This window comes from Maniola jurtina, chromosome 19, assembly GCF_905333055.1.
Source record: "Maniola jurtina chromosome 19, ilManJurt1.1, whole genome shotgun sequence".
In the NCBI taxonomy this organism is placed as follows: Eukaryota; Metazoa; Arthropoda; class Insecta; order Lepidoptera; family Nymphalidae; genus Maniola; species Maniola jurtina.
In genome coordinates this window covers 10,041,223-10,060,697 of record NC_060047.1, presented here as the reverse complement: position 1 = coordinate 10,060,697, position 19,475 = coordinate 10,041,223, and the positions used below count along the sequence as shown (strand labels likewise).

At 36.0% G+C, this 19,475-nt stretch overlaps 3 protein-coding genes and 1 long non-coding RNA gene across 11 annotated transcripts; 2 read left to right on the top strand and 2 right to left on the bottom strand.

Annotated features, from left to right (window-relative positions):
* Window positions 1–8,469: 8,469 nt before the first annotated feature.
* LOC123874832 lies at window positions 8,470–10,419 on the top strand. Its single transcript, XR_006798016.1, has 2 exons — window positions 8,470–8,943; window positions 10,347–10,419. It is a non-coding gene; the product is annotated as an uncharacterized LOC123874832 (long non-coding RNA).
* A 917-nt stretch (window positions 10,420–11,336) lies between these two features.
* Window positions 11,337–13,577, bottom strand: LOC123874808 (zinc finger protein 37 homolog). 6 transcript variants are annotated; one of them, XM_045920324.1, is made up of 3 exons: window positions 13,009–13,576; window positions 12,837–12,873; window positions 11,337–12,689 (listed from the first exon to the last, which is right to left on the bottom strand). In XM_045920324.1, exons 1-3 carry the CDS (start codon window positions 13,360–13,362, stop codon window positions 11,866–11,868), a joined length of 1,215 nt encoding a protein of 404 aa, XP_045776280.1. In that variant the 5' UTR covers window positions 13,363–13,576; the 3' UTR covers window positions 11,337–11,865. The 6 variants fall into 6 exon arrangements, with proteins under 6 accessions (XP_045776280.1, XP_045776277.1, XP_045776276.1 ...); XM_045920321.1 differs by having other exon boundaries at window positions 11,337–12,873; window positions 13,009–13,577; XM_045920320.1 differs by having other exon boundaries at window positions 11,337–12,590; window positions 12,636–13,576.
* Window positions 13,578–15,049: 1,472 nt separating this feature from the next.
* On the top strand, window positions 15,050–17,250 carry LOC123874810. The gene is made up of 2 exons (XM_045920327.1): window positions 15,050–16,683; window positions 17,108–17,250. Exons 1-2 carry the CDS (start codon window positions 15,300–15,302, stop codon window positions 17,188–17,190), a joined length of 1,467 nt encoding a protein of 488 aa, XP_045776283.1. The 5' UTR covers window positions 15,050–15,299; the 3' UTR covers window positions 17,191–17,250.
* A 782-nt stretch (window positions 17,251–18,032) lies between these two features.
* LOC123874825 lies at window positions 18,033–19,382 on the bottom strand. Of its 3 annotated transcripts, none has more exons than XM_045920349.1 (3): window positions 19,241–19,382; window positions 18,940–19,164; window positions 18,033–18,453 (listed from the first exon to the last, which is right to left on the bottom strand). In XM_045920349.1, the coding sequence occupies exons 2-3, from the start codon at window positions 19,102–19,104 to the stop codon at window positions 18,064–18,066; spliced, it is 555 nt and encodes a 184-aa protein (XP_045776305.1). In that variant the 5' UTR covers window positions 19,105–19,164; window positions 19,241–19,382; the 3' UTR covers window positions 18,033–18,063. The 3 variants fall into 3 exon arrangements, with proteins under 3 accessions (XP_045776305.1, XP_045776306.1, XP_045776304.1); XM_045920350.1 differs by having other exon boundaries at window positions 19,298–19,336; XM_045920348.1 differs by having other exon boundaries at window positions 18,940–19,350.
* Window positions 19,383–19,475: the final 93 nt, after the last annotated feature.

The following is a 19,475-nucleotide window of genomic DNA, read 5'->3' as shown; positions in this document are numbered from 1 at the left end:
GATATATATCGGAAAAGCGGTCTCGTTATTAATTTTTTAAAAGAGCAGAACCGTTGATCTCACTTGGGTCACCGGTTCTGCTATCACTATCCACAATAGAAGCCAGGAGCAAAAGCTAAACAAAACCTGATCTGAATATCTAAAACTAATTTAACTTTACGTTACCATCAATTTTACTCATAAATTGTTGTTATGAAATCTCTACCCACAAAGCTTAACGGAACAACTAAAGAAACTAAAAGAAAGAACTAAATTAATTGAAAGAAACACTGGATTGAAAAGGTAGGTAGGTAGTCAACTTATTTAACACCGTAGGTAGAATCAAAGCATTTTGTTACGATTAAATTTCACCATAAATTATTTTTAAAACAACACTGATGTAGATAGTAAAATAATTTTAATACTGAAGGTATTGGAAGGTACTGGAGGTACTTGCTCAAGAAAACCAAACAATGAACTAAGATTGTTGTTTGTAATATTTTAATGAACTAATCAAGAAAATGAAACATTTAATTTTAGATCTTGATTTATAATAATTGTCAGGAATTACCAATTCCTGCAATAACTTCACTACCTACCCACTTAAAACTCTGGGTGAAATCTATAAGGGGATTTTGCAAACAAACACGTTCTAATTGAATTTATTTTATTACGAAACTGTAGGTAGATTTAGAATAGAATAGAGCAGAATTATTTTTATTCAACTAAACTTTTAAGAGGTATTTTTGAATCGTCAAATGCATCTACCACTGGTTCGGAATGCCTTTCCTTAAACCGAGAAGAACCAGCAAGAAACTCGGCGGTCGCTCTTTTCAAATATTCGATTTACAATATTATGCCATGAATACAAATAACTGAAATCCCTTGCGTTATTTATCACTTTATCACAATCACTTTATTACGTTATTAATTGGTTATTCAAGGAAAAGACTCGTTTTACAATATTTCGGCATGAATTGCAATTGCTATTGCAATTCTGTGCGTTATTTACTTTTCACAAACATTTCACTACCATAACGATTATTTAAACGAAACATCACTTGTGAATTTAGCTTAAACGATTATAAGAATTCACTAATATTAACCAGAACTCGAAACTACTCTGTAAATATTATTTTACAGCTAATAATAAGACCTAGCCAACCTAGCCTTCTATTTTAACACTAAAATTGGGCAGAGTTTACCCCTACAACCTTTCTCTAGCGCGTGTTGAAAAATTAATAATAAATTCTCGTAATTCCGAACAAGTCCAAGCCGGCAGCGCCCTCACTTTTACATCATAGCGACAGCAATACTTGGCTCCCATTGGTTCTACTGTTTCGCTTTGCATATCAACAACTTCTATTGGCTGCCGGCGTCGTACGCGCTCGGAAATTCTTGTTGCTATCCAGAGTTTGGATAGTAGCAAACTATTTAAATAAACTAAGGTTAAAATTATAATGAAAATAAGCTTCTAAAATTATCTTAACTATTTAACATAGATTCTCCAGCAATTTGAACAGCAAAATCATTACACAAAAATAAATAGGAAACATAACGAGTACTTACTTACTTCTGAGCATACAAAAACATTCTTTTACATAAAAATAAATAGTAATCAACGTGCATCATTTTTATATTAAAATTAACACCAAAATTGCATGACTTGATTAAAAACTATACGGTTTAACCTTAACTTAATAGATTTATAATAAAAGTAGTTTAATGGAGTGATGAAATAAAAGCCCGCCAAGCCTCCGCGGCGACACGGCCATTCTGCGCGCGATGCGTGCTCTGCAGCGCTTTACTTTTGAGGTTCAGTTCTGTAGGCAAAGAAATTAGCTTTGAGGCTAGGCACTTCCACAGTTAACCTATACCTATAAATTCTCATTTATTATTTATTTAGAAGCAAGATTTTTGCAATGTAGGATTTCCTTAGACCAAGGGAAACCCTAAGAAACTTAATTCATATTTTTGAAAGAAGTTATTATTGCATAATATTAACATTGCTCGCTCTACGCGAAAATAGATCAAAGTAAATTAAGTTGTGTTTAACTGTTCATACTCATATGACAACAGTGAAATAAATAATCTTACACATAGCACATGGCATTTGTTGAGTAAATAAATTATTTTTATGTAATGTCTAAACTGGTCATTCCACATGACAACAGTTAAGTTAATAAATTATTTCATAAAATGTAACTGCTCATTCCACATGACAACAGCTAAGTAAATAAATTATGTAATAATGTGTAACCGCTCATTCCACATGACAACAGTTAAGTAAATAAATTATTTCATAATGCGTAGCTGCTCATTCCACATGACAACAGCGATTTTTTTTTAACACTCAAAACACTGCTCATAATTGCTATGAATACAGTTATATGAAGTGTTAAGGGGCAGGATGTGAGGGGGACAGGTCCACGAAGAAGGCTCTAAAAGAAGGAAGAATGGATAGGAAGTTGGAAAGGTCGATGCTGTGCCTCTGAGCGGTCCTGAGCGCCGTGTATCACAGGGGACCATATTTCTTTTCGGATAGGATTAACCATTGATCGGCTCCACACGTCAATAGTTATTTTAAATAGATTGGTCGTTGATCGGCTCCACACGTCAACGTACCTCTTTATGTTTTTTTTTTAACATTTTTGTTTTATTTTTCAGTCAAGGTCAAAGTCTAAGTCAACATCAAAATGGAATGTCAATATCATCATAACTTATTTTATTTTATTATTACTTATTATTTTAAATTTGCCATGTGATATGAGTAAGAAAAAGAGTTTGAGAAAGACAGTAAATTATACAGTCACCGGGCATAAAATCCAAGCTTGCTTTGGTCATCGCGTAGGTCATCTACCCAGCACAACGATTGATGACACAGCTGAGGGTTGCGAAGCCAGTTGCTGCTGATCATCTTGAGGCGACACGGCCGCCTGAAGGGTTGCCCTTGGTTAGCCGCCCATGACAATCGATTAAATCTTGATTGGGTACAGCACATGAGAAAACTCTGTAAATCTTTACAAAACTCATTAAACCCGAGGCCAAGCGAGGCCTTGTTTCTGTGGTTATTATTAAGCAAGAATAATAAATAAACTAAATCTGAAACCAAGCGAAGCCTGGTTTTTGCAGTTGTTTAGTAACAACAGCTATTTTGGCACTAATATAGTCCAATTGTTTTAAATTATAATTTTTTTTGCCCGCTCTATCAAACCTTTGGCAGACTATTTACCGATAAGTTACACAACTTGACGAGTTTCAGGGGTCCCGGTACTAGGTACACAGTTCCGACGATTTGAAGGTCAGTTAGAAGCCTTCTAGTGCCAAGTGCCCACGATTGAATTAATTTTCTTTTCTTTTCTCTTTTTTTTTTACACTTTAGGATAGCACGGAGATATTCATGACAAGAGAATAAATAAGACATTTCTGCTGCTTAATATTGACGCTAACTGTAATCATTGCTCTAAATTTGTGCTTAAAAATTTAGCATGTTGGTACGCTCGCCCATCCTGTATTGTATACTCGAAGTTTTGAAGATACGCCCAGCGTAGTGGAACTTGCTTGGACTCCTTCAGCGCTTTACAGTCAGTTACCAATTACCTATTACCGTGAACTTACGCCCAAGAACAAAAAGTGCTAAACCAAAGGTACAGCTGATGTTTAGCATCCGTAATCACGTGCTGATAACCATTGTTGTCTTTGGGTCAGTCAAAGCTAAGACTTGCGCTTCTGGCACGAATGTAAAATCCAATAGCTTACCTTTTTGAATTTGGTATTGTAAACGCTGGTATAAGGGTGGAATAATCTCTTCTTAAATAAGTTAAAAGGGAGAGCAATAAAGAATAGAAAATATCTGGCTAGGCTATCAAATGAGGCATCGATCGAAAGGATATGAGAGCTTCAATCTTTTGGAACTAAGTTAGACGAAATCATCTATTAAATTATCACGATATTTCAGCAGTGATCAGAAGAAAGATAACTATTGGTATTAAATAATACAAACCAGTTATACGAGTATGAAAGGTTGTTTAAAATAAATTATGACTTTCTAAGTAAAAATTGGATGAGATAACTTATAGAGATGCTAGTTTCTAGAGTTTATAGAGATACTTAAGTCGATAGAGGCTCCAAAGTTAATAGAGATTCTATCGTCGATAGAGACTCTAGAGTCGTTAGAGATTAAAGAGTTGATAGAGGCTCTAGAGTCGATAGAGGTTCTGAGTCGATAGAGATGCTAGAGCCGATAGAGATGCTAGAGCCGATAGAGATGCTAGAGCCGATAGAGATGCTAGAGCCGATAGAGATGCTAGAGCCGATAGAGATGCTAGAGCCGATAGAGATGCTAGAGCCGATAGAGATGCTAGAGCCGATAGAGATGCTAGAGCCGATAGAGATGCTAGAGCCGATAGAGATGCTAGAGCCGATAGAGATGCTAGAGCCGATAGAGATGCTAGAGCCGATAGAGATGCTAGAGCCGATAGAGATGCTAGAGCCAATAGAGATGTTGATAGAGATAAGTCGATTTCCTCGCGACTGGAGGAAGAAGCTGACAGGAATTGAGTTAAACGTTGTAGAATATTGATGGTTAATTTGGTTGCTAAATTGTTTTTATTTAATGTAAATTTATGTAATTTAATTTAATGTAACATATTGCATGCATATAAGCAGAATTTGGCTGTACCTTTTTGTCTTTGTAACATCTCCACTGTTTACCCAAATTCGCAATAAAGAAATTTGATTTGATTTGATTTGATTTGCTCTGATCTCCAATGAAAGGAAGAGACGCGTAATAGAGACGAAATTGTTACACAAATCGGTTTTACATCAGAAACGTTTGCAACTCAAATTAAAGTAAGAGTACTCATGATAATCAGGACTTCATGATAAATGCACGCTTCCAAAGAAGGTACCAGGTTTTGAAAAATAATTAAAAATAAAATATTAAAAATTCATTACTTTTGTCAATTTATTGGCGTTCCCACTAATCATTCAAATTAATATTTAAAGCATCTTTGATGTGTCCAGTAAAAGTTTTATAGGTATCGTGTCCCAGACTTTTTTTTTGTTTAAATTTATTTTATTAAATTGCATAGAAAAATTTATTCTGATGATTGTCAAAAATAAAAATTTTGAATTATTTTATAAAAATTTAAAATTTGGGAGCTGGTTTAAAACATCTGATTTACTAGAGGGTTTAGTGTGAGTAGTCAAGTAGAGAAGATAACAATTAGTGTTCATCACTTACTGTTTCGATGCCTGGCTGGACGGCATCAATATTACCAATTTTTGCTCAGTGATGCAATGTCATTATGAGCTACGAACGTGTTTGTGCTAAATCTGTAAAATAACTACTAACACACTACTCTCTAAACCTAAGTATGTTGTGAGTTTACGGTAATTAGGCTCGAACGTAGTAAATAGCCGGTTGTCTATCCAAATCTTAGCACGACTTGAGCAAAGACTCGTAGTCACAGTGGTGACAATTACTTTTAGCTGTAGGAATATAATCACACACTCACGTACTCCCACGTTACCGTCCGAGTCGTAAGACATCGGTTATCTTCACTTTGTCACCTAGTTGTGGCTTGTCTGGAGCGGCTGCGGTAGCAGGACAGCTGGGCTATTCGTACTCTGCATAACAGGCGCAGGCGAACTCCGGCCATGCGCACCACCAAGCAGTACCTCTGGATTCACATCGTTAAGGCCAGGATCTGTAACATACTGAGCGGCAGAAAGGGATCGCTGGAGCGATCCCACTTCTGATATCGGAAAAGCGGTCTCGTTATTAATTTTTTAAAAGAGCAGAACCGTTGATCTCACTTGGGTCACCGGTTCTGCTATCACTATCCACAATAGAAGCCAGGAGCAAAAGCTAAACAAAACCTGATCTGAATATCTAAAACTAATTTAACTTTACGTTACCATCAATTTTACTCATAAATTGTTGTTATGAAATCTCTACCCACAAAGCTTAACGGAACAACTAAAGAAACTAAAAGAAAGAACTAAATTAATTGAAAGAAACACTGGATTGAAAAGGTAGGTAGGTAGTCAACTTATTTAACACCGTAGGTAGAATCAAAGCATTTTGTTACGATTAAATTTCACCATAAATTATTTTTAAAACAACACTGATGTAGATAGTAAAATAATTTTAATACTGAAGGTATTGGAAGGTACTGGAGGTACTTGCTCAAGAAAACCAAACAATGAACTAAGATTGTTGTTTGTAATATTTTAATGAACTAATCAAGAAAATGAAACATTTAATTTTAGATCTTGATTTATAATAATTGTCAGGAATTACCAATTCCTGCAATAACTTCACTACCTACCCACTTAAAACTCTGGGTGAAATCTATAAGGGGATTTTGCAAACAAACACGTTCTAATTGAATTTATTTTATTACGAAACTGTAGGTAGATTTAGAATAGAATAGAGCAGAATTATTTTTATTCAACTAAACTTTTAAGAGGTATTTTTGAATCGTCAAATGCATCTACCACTGGTTCGGAATGCCTTTCCTTAAACCGAGAAGAACCAGCAAGAAACTCGGCGGTCGCTCTTTTCAAATATTCGATTTACAATATTATGCCATGAATACAAATAACTGAAATCCCTTGCGTTATTTATCACTTTATCACAATCACTTTATTACGTTATTAATTGGTTATTCAAGGAAAAGACTCGTTTTACAATATTTCGGCATGAATTGCAATTGCTATTGCAATTCTGTGCGTTATTTACTTTTCACAAACATTTCACTACCATAACGATTATTTAAACGAAACATCACTTGTGAATTTAGCTTAAACGATTATAAGAATTCACTAATATTAACCAGAACTCGAAACTACTCTGTAAATATTATTTTACAGCTAATAATAAGACCTAGCCAACCTAGCCTTCTATTTTAACACTAAAATTGGGCAGAGTTTACCCCTACAACCTTTCTCTAGCGCGTGTTGAAAAATTAATAATAAATTCTCGTAATTCCGAACAAGTCCAAGCCGGCAGCGCCCTCACTTTTACATCATAGCGACAGCAATACTTGGCTCCCATTGGTTCTACTGTTTCGCTTTGCATATCAACAACTTCTATTGGCTGCCGGCGTCGTACGCGCTCGGAAATTCTTGTTGCTATCCAGAGTTTGGATAGTAGCAAACTATTTAAATAAACTAAGGTTAAAATTATAATGAAAATAAGCTTCTAAAATTATCTTAACTATTTAACATAGATTCTCCAGCAATTTGAACAGCAAAATCATTACACAAAAATAAATAGGAAACATAACGAGTACTTACTTACTTCTGAGCATACAAAAACATTCTTTTACATAAAAATAAATAGTAATCAACGTGCATCATTTTTATATTAAAATTAACACCAAAATTGCATGACTTGATTAAAAACTATACGGTTTAACCTTAACTTAATAGATTTATAATAAAAGTAGTTTAATGGAGTGATGAAATAAAAGCCCGCCAAGCCTCCGCGGCGACATATACATTCCTGTATACTTATTTAAATAGTTTTTAAGTCGTTAGTTTCTTGTTAAAGCATGTTCCTTTCTCGCTACTATTAACACATATGACGCTATTAATTTCCTACTATAATAAGCAGATATTATCATAATGCCGATTTATATCTTAAGCCGCGTCCACATCAATAAAAAACTGCGTAAATGTTTACTGGTGTGAGCGCGTCTTTACGTGTTATTTTTTATGCAAATATGATCTCAATGTATTTGAAAGAACGGAATCTATGCCGCCCTAGGCTCAGTGCTAACCAAGGAGGGTCATTGCGTAATACACTTGCACTCTTCTTCAAAGCTTGGTATACTTAGGTTGAAATCTATAGAGCGCACTTTGACTTTGTTTAGACTAAAGTTTCAGTTAAAACGAGACGGATTTATGCCAGCGGCATAACGCTATCTCGTTTTAACAGTGTCTTAGGCTGGTTTTACAGTGACGCTTACTGTCCGCGCGGGTGGTAAGCGCGGTGGCCGAATTGCCGTCAGCGCGGGCCATCCGCGCGACTATGTAACGATCCAAGAGACGCAAAGCTCGTGACCCGCGACGCTTACCAATCGCGCTGGCGAAAGCGTCACTGTAAAACCACACTTTAGTCTGAGAAAAGTTAAAGTTCGCTCTATAGATGTCAACCTTAGTGCGCGCAAAATCTGAACACGAGGCGTATGACTGCGCATTGTACTAAACAAATCTCAGCTGGGATTTTGCATTTAATCCTTAGTCTTCTTCTATTTTTGGGTTTCAATACTTTAAACGTTTCCGTCTATGACCTGCGCAAATTGCCAAGTTGCAAATTGGACTAAGTACTTGTTTTGCGATCACCGTATAATGATTGCGTATGTGCGTTTTAAGCAATTAAATATCACTTGCTTTAACGGTGAAGGAAAACATCGTGAGGAAACCTGCATGCCTGAGAGTTCTCCATGTTCTCAAAGGTGTGTGAAGTCTGCCAATCCGCATTGGGCCAGCGTGGAAGACTATGGCCTAAGCCCTTCTCATTCTGAGAGGAGACCCGTACTCAGTAGTGGGGCGGAAATGGGTTGATCATGATGATGATGATGATGATGTATAATGATTGCGAACAGAGTTACCCAATTGCCCTCTTTGGACGGATTGCATCGCAATACATCTAAACTAATTCAAAATAAAGCATCATCCAAATCTGCCCGACTAAACCGACTATGAAGCGGGAACATTAGCCGCGTGGCGGTCGTCTCCCACGATAATTACTGGTGCCATGTACACTTACGCGGTCATTACATGTATAGACGAACCCACATCCCGCGTTCATGACGCGCAGGTGTGGACGTGACTTTGCGTTTTTACCACGCAACGCGATTGACGCGATGTAGTAGTCAAAAAATATGCACAAGTCTATGTCCAATATTTGTTAACACTCCCGGTGCCTTAAATAGTTCAAGCGTATTTTTGGTGTTTGGTGGTGGAACTGACTGGGAAGCGCTCTAAAGGGGCGCCGCGCGTGTGTCGGCGAGCGCCGGCACAGACGAAATCCATACTTATGTATATAGTAACTACAAACTTGACATTGGCTATTCAGTGTAAAGCCAGACGAGAGAGAAAAAATACCTTCTATTTACAAAGTGATGATGATGACCTCGTGACGACGATTCTGACGACCTCGCCGGTGCAGTGGTAAGCGCTGCGTATAATTCTGCAAAAGGCCTGCAATCCATACTTCCATACTAATATTATAAATGCGAAAGTGTGTCTGTCTGTCTGCTACGTTTTCACGGCCCAACCACTGAACCGATTTTAATGAAATTTGGTACAGGCTTGGGATACGTCCCGGGGAAAGACATAGGCTACTTTTTATCCCGGAAAATCAAAGAATTCCTACGGGATTTAAAAAAATCGAAATCCACGCGGGCGAAGCCGCGGGCATCCCCTAGTATTGAATAAAAAACCGCGAAGTGTGAGTCAGACTCGCGCACCGAGGGTTCCATAGGTACTTGGGTATTTTTCTGACATTTTGCACTATAAATCAAAAACAATTATGCATAAAAATCTGTTTTAGAATATGCCGAAAAAGCGCTTTCATATGATACCCCACTTGGTATAGTTATCTTGCTTCCGTTTTTTCTTTCGATGTACGGAACCCTAAAAATGAGATATTGAGAAGCGCCTAAAATGTGTATTATGTTCCAGTATGACCCATAGCCATATCTTTTAGTTATTTAAAATTGTGCCATACTATTTTTTATTTTGAATGCCTATTAAAACTGAACTGTAATCTTATAACTTTTATGTTACTATCTCCCTTACACCTTTAACTTAAGCATTTATTAAATCTTTCTTTTAGATTATTTATTATTATTATTACAATTTAGAACATAATGTACAGTAGGTACTACCTACCACTTTTATAAGTCGCGTCGGCAAAATTCATCTGTGCAGAAAAGCGCAACCTAAGGAAGACTAAAACCGAATGTACATCAATAAAATATAGACCTTATTGCTTCACGTTAAGATTTAAAACAAGAAAAACTGTGACTCGTGCTATCTCGCTCTTAGTTCGCGGGTACAATTAAAGGCAACCACCAATAGCAGTTTACGCGCGCTATGATTGGCCGAGATATTTTCGCGCCATTCAAAAATAAGATTTCTGCGCAGTACCATCGCAGTACCTATATCTTAAACTTATAAAAGTGATAGTACCTATAACTGTAAAGGGAGATTAATCATGTTTTCTGTTTCTTTTTTAAAATTAATAATAATTGATTATGCCTATGTATCCGCCCTTAATGTATTAACTACTAAGCATGTTGGTTCTTGATAATATTTTGCCGTTTGTTAAATTATTGTGTTGTACCTAGTTGTAAAAATAAATAATTTATGGTTTTTATTTTTATTCTATAAATGTGACGATAAATAAAGACAAATATACCTGTATGAAATTCATTTTATTTCCCCACTATTCTCATTATTATCGAGAAAAGATCCAAATAGATATGTTAGGTAAGTACCTACCTACTAATAAAAAACGTGCTTATTAACCCCCGACCCAAAAAGAGGGGTGTTATAAGTTTGACGTGTGTATCTGTCTGTGGCATCTTAGCGCCTAAACGAATGAACCGATTTTAATTTAGTTTTTTTTTGTTTGAAAGGTGGCTTGATCGAGAGTGTTCTTAGCTATCATCCAAGAAAATCGGTTCAGCCGTTTGAAAGTTATCAGCTTTTTTCTAGTTACCTACTGTAACCTTCACTTGTCGGGGGTGTTATAAATTTTTAATTTATACTTGTTTTTTAAATGTAGATAGTTGATACCAAGTGGAAAAAATAATACAACAGGCATAGGTATGTTTTAAACCTTTTATTTTCTTAATAGATTTATATTTACAGATTAAGTTAACAACAAATTTTACTTAATTAGTTTGCTACTGTACTTTTTTTTAAATTATGAGGTGAAAAAATTTACCTAACGGATGCAGTTACATAAAAATAAAAAACCGGCCAAGTGCGAGTCAAACTCGCGCACTGAGGGTTCCGTACTCGGGTTTTATTCCAAAATTTTGCCCAATAAATCAAAAACGATTATACATAAAAATAAATAAATATCTGTTTTAGAATGTACAGGTGCCCTTTCATATGATACCCCACTTAGTATAGTTATCTTACTGTGGAAATTGAAACACATTTAAATAATGTAACCATTAATTTGCGGTTTTCAGATTTATTCCTGTACTTGTGCTATAAGACCCACCTACCTACCAAATTTCATAATTCTAGGTCAACGGAAAGTACCCTATAGGTTTCTTGACAGACAATCAGGGTTCCGTTTTTCCTTTTGAGGTACGGAACCCTAAAAAATGGGGGGGGGGTCTGCAAACATTTTTTGCTATTGTATCACCCTCCTCATAACTCTAGTTCATGTGATGATAATCTTATTCAAACACATTTTAACACGATGCCTATGAATGTGATGGCAGCTTGAAGGTGGCCGAAGAAGATAAGACTTGAAAAGAGCAACGGCCGAGTTTCTTCAGTAGGAACGGCATTCCGAACCAGTGGTAGATTATTGTGACAATTCAAAAGCACTTGTAAAAGTTTAATTGAATAAAAATAATTTCAATTTAATACACCTTATAAAACTGTATACATAGTTCCATTTACAGAGCCTAGCAAAGAACTGGCCATAATTTTTGATATCAGTACTTTTAATGGCTGAAGCTGTTTGATAGGAACTGACCCTTATTTTTCACATGAAATGTTTTTGTTTGGGATAATATTTCAGCGTTTATTAAGACTATCACAGTCGGGTTTTAGTTTTCAACATTATCTTGTTACATTCTAACAAGCAGTGATGCAAGACTGTACTAACGTGCGCATTCATTTCTACTCGCTACTGTGTATGCATTTTATGTGAGAAGTTAAACGTGCTTTTTGTGAATATGTCGCATGGCAAAGGTCACAAGAGTATTTTCCACCAGTGTGAGTCCTCATGTGGGTTCTCATGGAACTATTGCGTGCAAACTTTTGTTGGCAAAGCTGACATGAGTAGGGTTTCTCTCCAGTGTGTGACCTCATGTGGATTGTCAAACTATTTTTGTATGCAGATTTGAACAAACAATGCTTACAATAATATGGTTTCTCGCTAGTGTGTATTCTCATATGTATCTTTGCATTATGTATTTGAGAAAATTTTTTATCACACAGGTGACAAGAGTGTGGTTTCTCTCCAGTGTGAGTCCTCATGTGGATTGTCAACTTACTTTGGGTTACGAATTTGTACTGGCAATGCGGACATATGAAAGGCTTATCGACAGAGTGCTTGCTCATAGTATGGGCCACTAACTGGTGTTTTCGTCCAAATTTCTTCTCGCAAATGTTGCAAGGAAAAGGTTTTTCACCAGTATGACTCCACATGTGCCTTGTTAAACGAGTCTTTTGTGTAAATTTAGCCTGGCAAAGATCACAACCAAACAGTTTTTGTTTCTTGCATCTGCTGCCCTGTGCAGCTGATGGCTTTTTCGTGTTACCATAGTCACTAGATATCAGTGTACTGGGTTGGTAATCTTTATTACCATATTCAGTGGATTTCAATGTATTCAGTTGTACGTCTTGGTTACCACCATCAGGGGATTTTAGTGTATTCGGATGGTCACCTTGGTTACCACAATCACTGAATTTTGATGTATTCTGTTGGTCCTTTTTACCACTACAAAAAGCATTGTCAGATTGTGTTGTGTCAGTCATAAAATCGTGCAGAACTATGCGAAGTTGTCGTGTAAATGTAGCCTGACAACCGAGCATTTTTTGTTGGTTGCACTTGCTGCCATGTGTCACTGATGCCTTTACCTTGTCACAATCAGTGGATTTTGAGGTATTCGGTTGGTCATCTTTGTTACCACAATCATCAGATTTGGATGTACTTGGTTGATCATCTTGGGTACCACAACCAGTGGATATTGGTGCATTCAGTTGGTCATGTTTGTTACCAAAGTCAGTGTGTTTCGATATATTCTGTTCGTCCTTTATACCACTACAAACAGCATTGTCAGATTGTGTTGTGTTAGTCATTAAATTGTGCAGAACTATGCGAAGTTGTCGTGTAAATGTAGCCTGACGACCGAGCATTTTTTGTTGGTTGCACTTGCTGCCATGTGCCACTGATGTCTTTTCCTTGTTACAATCAGTGGATTTCGAGGTATTCGGTTGGTCATCTTTGTTACCAGTGGATTTCAATGGGTTTGGTTCACTGGGTATAATTGTAAACAAGTCATTTTCACTATTACATTCATCAGCTGCGTAAAGATCATCCAACATTTCCTCCTTAGGTTCTGTAAGGTTTTCAGCATTACGTATTATAGGGTGCAAGGCGTGTTTATCCATCTTGCAGTGTTTGTTTTATGACAGTGAATGCATTTAATGCATCCTAGTTAATTTTAAGCACTGATCTGAAAATATATGAATAGTTTTGTTATATTAAACGTTTACCATATTAGATGGCTACAACAACTCGCTTTACTTTTTTATTTACTCTCCTGATTTCAAGCTTGTGGACAAAGAGTAATTGAGTATGTACTATGTATGTAATCACTCACTACTTGTGGAGACCGGAGGATTTTAACCACCGATTTTAACCAAGACTAATAATTCATGCCGATGTTTTACGTAGGTACTTTACGTCCCGCGCAAACTTACCAAACAGTAGGTATCAAGGAACATTTTTATACCTACTCTACGTTGCAAGTACCAAGAAGAGTGAAACAGGCCTGACAACCTGTATTTAATTCTGTAATGTAAGTGGCACCACTGACAGAAACAATATCTATGGCACAGACCACAGACCAAGATTAGTTACCGGGTTTGTGTCTGTGGTGATCGGTGATCACGTTGTTCCTGATAATCAGTGTTGCCAATTAAGCGACATTGTCGCTAGAACCAGCAACATTTTTAATTTGAAGATACAGCGACTTTTTTCCAGACGAGAAGAAAAAAAAAAAAAAAAAAAGCGACTTTTTTTTTCACTTTTAGTGACTAAAATATTTAGCGAATTTTGAAGTGCCTCTGTTGAAAAATTTTTTACTTATAAAATTGAGATGAGGGGCTTACCTGGATAAGATGGTCTGCGGTATTCTTGTGTGGGAAGTGGGAACCACAGATAAAACTTTTTAATGTACTAGCTGATGCCCGCAACTTCGTCCGCGTGGATTTAGATTTTTAAAAATCCCGTGGGAACTCTTTGATTTCCCAGGATAAAAGTAGCCTTTCTGTAACAGCCCATCCCCGAGATGCAACTTGTTTCTGTACCACGTAAAACATTTTAAAGGATGATCCTTTAAAAATCCCGAGGGATCACCAGGATTTAGGAATGCAATTCTTTACAGCATCAGGGTTGAGGAGTTGGGTCCTCGAGGTCAACGACAAAGTCTTTACTTGGTATAGATACTTACCTTCAATATCAATCATCAATTTCTAACCGACAGTTTCTAACTCCCATCAGTTTTGGTGGTCAGGTCCCCTGCAGCATCCCCCCTTTTTGAAAGTCGGTTAAAAAAGTAGCCTATGTTACGCCCTGATCAATCCTCTGTCCCGTCAAAATCGGTTCAGCCGTTCCGAAGATTAGCCTTTTGAAACAGACAGACAAAAATTTTAAGAACTTGTGATTCAGTTATGGTATCGTTCAAATAACCCTATGAGCTAGTTAGTTATTTCGAAATTACAGACAGACACTCCAATTTTATTTATTAGTATATAGATTCATTATGAATAAAGCTTTGTCGTCAATAAAGTTATTACTTATTAGCCATAGCCAGTGTCTCCAATTTAGCAACTTAGTCGCTAGATTTGACGAAATTCCAAAGACGCAACTTTTTCCCTTTTTTAGTGATTCAAATTATTTAACGACTTTTGACTGTCTTTGTTGGAAGATTTTTTACCCACGAAATGGATATAAGGATAATGGAGTTTTGTACCTTCGAGAATGAGGCCTTCTTGTTTTTTTTATGTGACATCTGGGGACTAGCAACTTTTCGAAACCGTCATTGCGACAAATCACAAACGGTTTTAAAGAGTTGGCAACACTGCTGATAATTGATAACACATTGATTTAATTGTCTAATTTTATTTTGGTAATTGGTTACAATACCAACAATAATAAATAGGTATTGATTGTTCCGTCCTCGACATCCGGAATTCATGTTGAGTTTAGCTTTCCTTTTTTCGTATGTCCGACTTAGCAATACTCCCAGTCCCCACTCCGGTACCACCATAAGTTTCCGCTTTTGATCGAATCCTACCTACTACCCCGCGGACTTTGCTCTAATATGAGTAAAAAAGGCATTGTTTTAAATGGGAGAGCTCGAGAAATTGTTTGCAACGTAGACGAATACTTTAAGAGCGAGAAAGATTACAATGTTGCATTAGTACATGATTTGAAGACAGCAGACATTCTAACAGGTTTAGGACCTTATGGAAATGTAACTTTGACTCGTGAAATATTCAATAGTATTTTGGTAACCCTGCAAAGTGCTTACAAAGTGAGTGAGCGAGTCAAACTAGCTACTGGTATTAGCAATTATACAATAAGTCGTATCCGATACGAGCGAAAAGATGCAGAAGCACCAGAAGCCAACAGCAGCAAAGTATCGACGCCAAAAAAGAAACCTCTGCGAAAATTAATAGTTGGTGATAATTTTGAGATTGCTGCTCTTCAAAATATAATAAATTCCATCTATAGGATAAAGAAAGAAATTCCAACATTGAAAAAAATACTTGCTGCAGCAAAGGAGGAGCTGCAATTTCCAGGAGGCAAAATGACACTAAGGAGAATAATGGTTGATTCACTCGGCTATAAAAATAATTGTCAGAGCAACGGAATAGATCTTATAGAAAGATGTAATAGTAAAGCATGGCGTTCAAAATATTTACGACGTATTCATCAAAATGATATTTTGGGTGCTGATAAAAAACCTATCGTTTATTTATTTGAGACATGGATCCATGCCCATTATACTATTAAGAAATGTTGGCAGACAAGTACTGAAACTGGTGCGAAAAAAAATGACAGTGTTGGGTGCCGGTGGGTTATCGCTGGAGGCGAAAATGGTTTTATAAACGGGGCTCTGCTTATGTTTAAGACAAAATTGAAAACAAGTGATAACCACGATAAAATGTATGCTGCGAATTTCATGAAATGGGTTAGTCAAAATTTAATACCAAATCTCCCGAAAAATGCAATCGTTGTCATGGACAATGCTGCATACCACAGCATGGAAGTTTCCATGGCCCCAAATGTTAATACAAAAAAAGAGATGCAGTCATGGCTTAAAGAAAAAAATATAGAATTTGAGGAATGTTTCACCAAAGCAGAACTCTATCAGTCGATAAAAAGGCATAAACCGCCAATAAATAATCACATTGACAATCTGTTTAGCTCTCACGGTTTTGAAGTTTTGAGGCTGCCACCCTACAATTGCGATTTAAACCCAATTGAATATATCTGGAATTTGATTAAGTGTAGGGTGGCAAACAGTAATGTTCAAAAGCTGGAATCCCAAATTGAACGGTTGACTCTTGAAGCAATTGCCTCAATAACCAGGGACGATTGGCAGAGAGAGATGACTCACGTAAAACTAATCGAGAGGCAATACCGGAAGAGGGAGCAATTTGAAGATGAGGACGAGAAGTTTAGTTTTATCATACAAACTGGTAATAACACACCTATTTTTGTTTTCAATAATAGTCAGTAGATCCTATACTAGATGATGCCCATAGTTTCGCCCGTGTGAATTGGTCAAATCCCCTGCAGCATGCATTAGGATGCGTTGGAATCCAAATTTTTTATGGAACAATGTCGCAAAGTTCCTTTATCGATTAAAAAAAATTTGAACAAATCAGTTCAGAAATCTCGGAGATAGGTATCAGTGTACATAGGTAGAAAAACACAACTCCTCCATTTTTTAAAGTCAGTTAAAAAAGTAGCCTATGTTACTCCTTGGTTAATCCTTTACTTATCTGTGGAAGTCCCATCAAAATAAGTTTAGCCATTCCGAAGATTAGCCTGTTCAAACAGACAGACACTTCAATTTTATTTATTAGTATAGATAAGTAAATCCATGCTTTATTTTTATAGGGGAAAGCAGCTGTGATGAAGATGAAGACTACTTGGAGAATAATGCAGAAATTACTGGAATTGAACTGCAACATTCAGATTAAAACTATCATGTTAGATTAATTCTATTGTAAATACTTTATATATAAATTTTACTAACTCTATCTAAATTCAGTATAATCCTAAATTAATGATTGTATGAAAAATTCGTCCAAACTTAGAAAGGATAATCAGAGTGTACAACTTGGTCATAAAACCTATTTTATCTTTGACTTAAATATCTGCCCTCAGGTAGATACACCTATCGGATAAAATGGCTTGTTTTATTGCCTTGTACAATCTACTGTTCAGGTTTCCATAATCATCAGGTTAATGAAAAAACTGAAGCCTTATAGGATCAGTGTTTGTCTGTCACAGCCAATTTATTTCAAATCTACTGGACCAATTTATTATTGGTGGTCTCTCCATCACACACTCCACGAAAACGTAGTTTCATGCCCGTTTGAATATTAACCAATCAAAGTCAATGAAAGTAGACAGGTTCAAAAATTAATGTCTACAAAATATAACTGAGTTAGATTGGTTAATATACCTTGATGATGAGGGACTTTTGTCTTCCGCGGACAAAAGTCCCTCATCTGTGCAGGCCCTGTCATTAACATCTAAATTACTACTTTCACTGCCCATATAAATGTGAAAGTGTGTTTGTTTGTCCTTCAATCAGGCTACAATATAGAGTAATGGTGATTTTTTGCACAGATATATTTAAAGACCTGTGGAGAATGACATAGGCTAGTATTTTATCCTGAAAAATCAAGAGTTCCCACAGGATTATTAAAAATCTAAATCCACATATTTGAAGTCGTAGGTATTATCTACATTCTAGTATCATATAGGTATTAAAATAAATAATTTAGGTCAATAAGTTACTGGTCTGTTAAATAAAATAACATAATTATTAAGAGATTCAATTAATTTTATCTTACACTAGCAGGACCAAACCTAATTTCTTTTTCAAACTGTTCTGCTTTCAAAGTCCCATCAATACTGACACAGTTTGCATTAAAAACACTATACGCAGACACTTCCCCTTTCTTTTTCGGCCTAGTCCTAGTATTTAAACATATTCCTATTAGGATGGATACAACAAAAAATACAGCTCCAAATTGTAGTTGTAGAAAGATTGTGTATAAAGTAAGCCAAATAATAGCATATATCGACCATTTTAGTATGAAGTATCTCCAGGATTCTTGGTTTTCTTCTACAAATGATTCAACTTCACTAGTTTCGCAACCTGCATCTACAGATTCTTCCATTATTAGGTTTGTTTTAGGATCAGATGTGTCTGATTCATTTTCGTTTTCTAGCTGCAATTATAATAAGTTCAGAATCAAATAAAGTGCATAGGTGCAACTACAAAGTTCATAATAGTTGCTATTAGACAATTGCTTTTATTCATTTTGTTTAAAGCCTATAAACAATAGTTCATCATGACAAATCTAGCATGACCACTTTGAACAAGAAAGTATGAACACTATTCAAACAGTCTACTATTTTATTGCAGCTATGCTATGCTAGTATTGTGCTCCCCAAAAGATTGCATGTATAAAGTATTCCTAATTATTTATTAGAATAATTAAGATGCATCAGTAGACTAACATGTATGGGTACATGATTAAAATTTAAGTACAGAATATTAAAGAGAAAATGCGCATTAATCAAACTATTTAACTAGATTGCAATTCTAATTGAGTACAAAAAAGTAACAAGAAAAAAGTCATGCTAGGGATGTAATGGTGTAGTAATGTTTATGAGCATCTACTATTTCGTGTTTGAGTGTTGTTTCCACTTACCAGTAAAACCTCCTCCTCACTTCTGTCCTTTTCCATGTCGTTGAATATTTTCGGAACTAGAAAATTGAAGAATTTCTCTTTGGACTTCTCAAGTTGTTCCTTCGCGTTATCTATAAGTTCCTTTCTCCTGCGAAGCGCGCGGTACTCTCTTAGTTTTGCCTCCATAAGGAAATCAGAATATCGTTATCAAACTTTGCTACCTCGATTGCATATGATTAGAATTATCTGAAAATAATACACGTCTACAGTCTACACAGCTACAAAAATATGCAAACTTTTATAATGTTTTCGGCGTTGTTACCGTTAATTTCTTGATTTTAACATTCGTTAATGTTTAGATCTATTAAAAAACTACTGCTTTTTAATTTAAATAATTGAAAATTAAAGTTACTGTTAATGCGACAGCGTACAAAATAGTAAATACGAATTCCATTTATTTTCATTTTTTTTTTCCTCTCTCGTCTGGCTCCACAAAGATTAGCCAATGTCAAGTTTGTAGTTATTTGTAACAAGTTAGTTAAACTATACAAGTATGG

What these genes read in the sequence shown, in the direction of transcription:
- LOC123874808 (XM_045920320.1), bottom strand. Translation starts at nt 13,362, where the DNA reads ATGGATAAACACGCCTTGCACCCTATAATACGTAATGCTGAAAACCTT. An exon ending in CAGTGATTGTGGTAACCAAG is followed by an intron (nt 12,591 to 12,635) that starts GTGACCATCCGA and finishes GTGGTAACCAAG; the next exon opens with ACGTACAACTGAATACATTG.
- LOC123874810 (XM_045920327.1), top strand. Translation starts at nt 15,300, where the DNA reads ATGAGTAAAAAAGGCATTGTTTTAAATGGGAGAGCTCGAGAAATTGTT. An exon ending in TAGTTTTATCATACAAACTG is followed by an intron (nt 16,684 to 17,107) that starts GTAATAACACAC and finishes TTATTTTTATAG; the next exon opens with GGGAAAGCAGCTGTGATGAA.
- LOC123874825 (XM_045920349.1), bottom strand. Translation starts at nt 19,104, where the DNA reads ATGGAGGCAAAACTAAGAGAGTACCGCGCGCTTCGCAGGAGAAAGGAA. An exon ending in GTGAGGAGGAGGTTTTACTG is followed by an intron (nt 18,454 to 18,939) that starts GTAAGTGGAAAC and finishes TTATAATTGCAG; the next exon opens with CTAGAAAACGAAAATGAATC.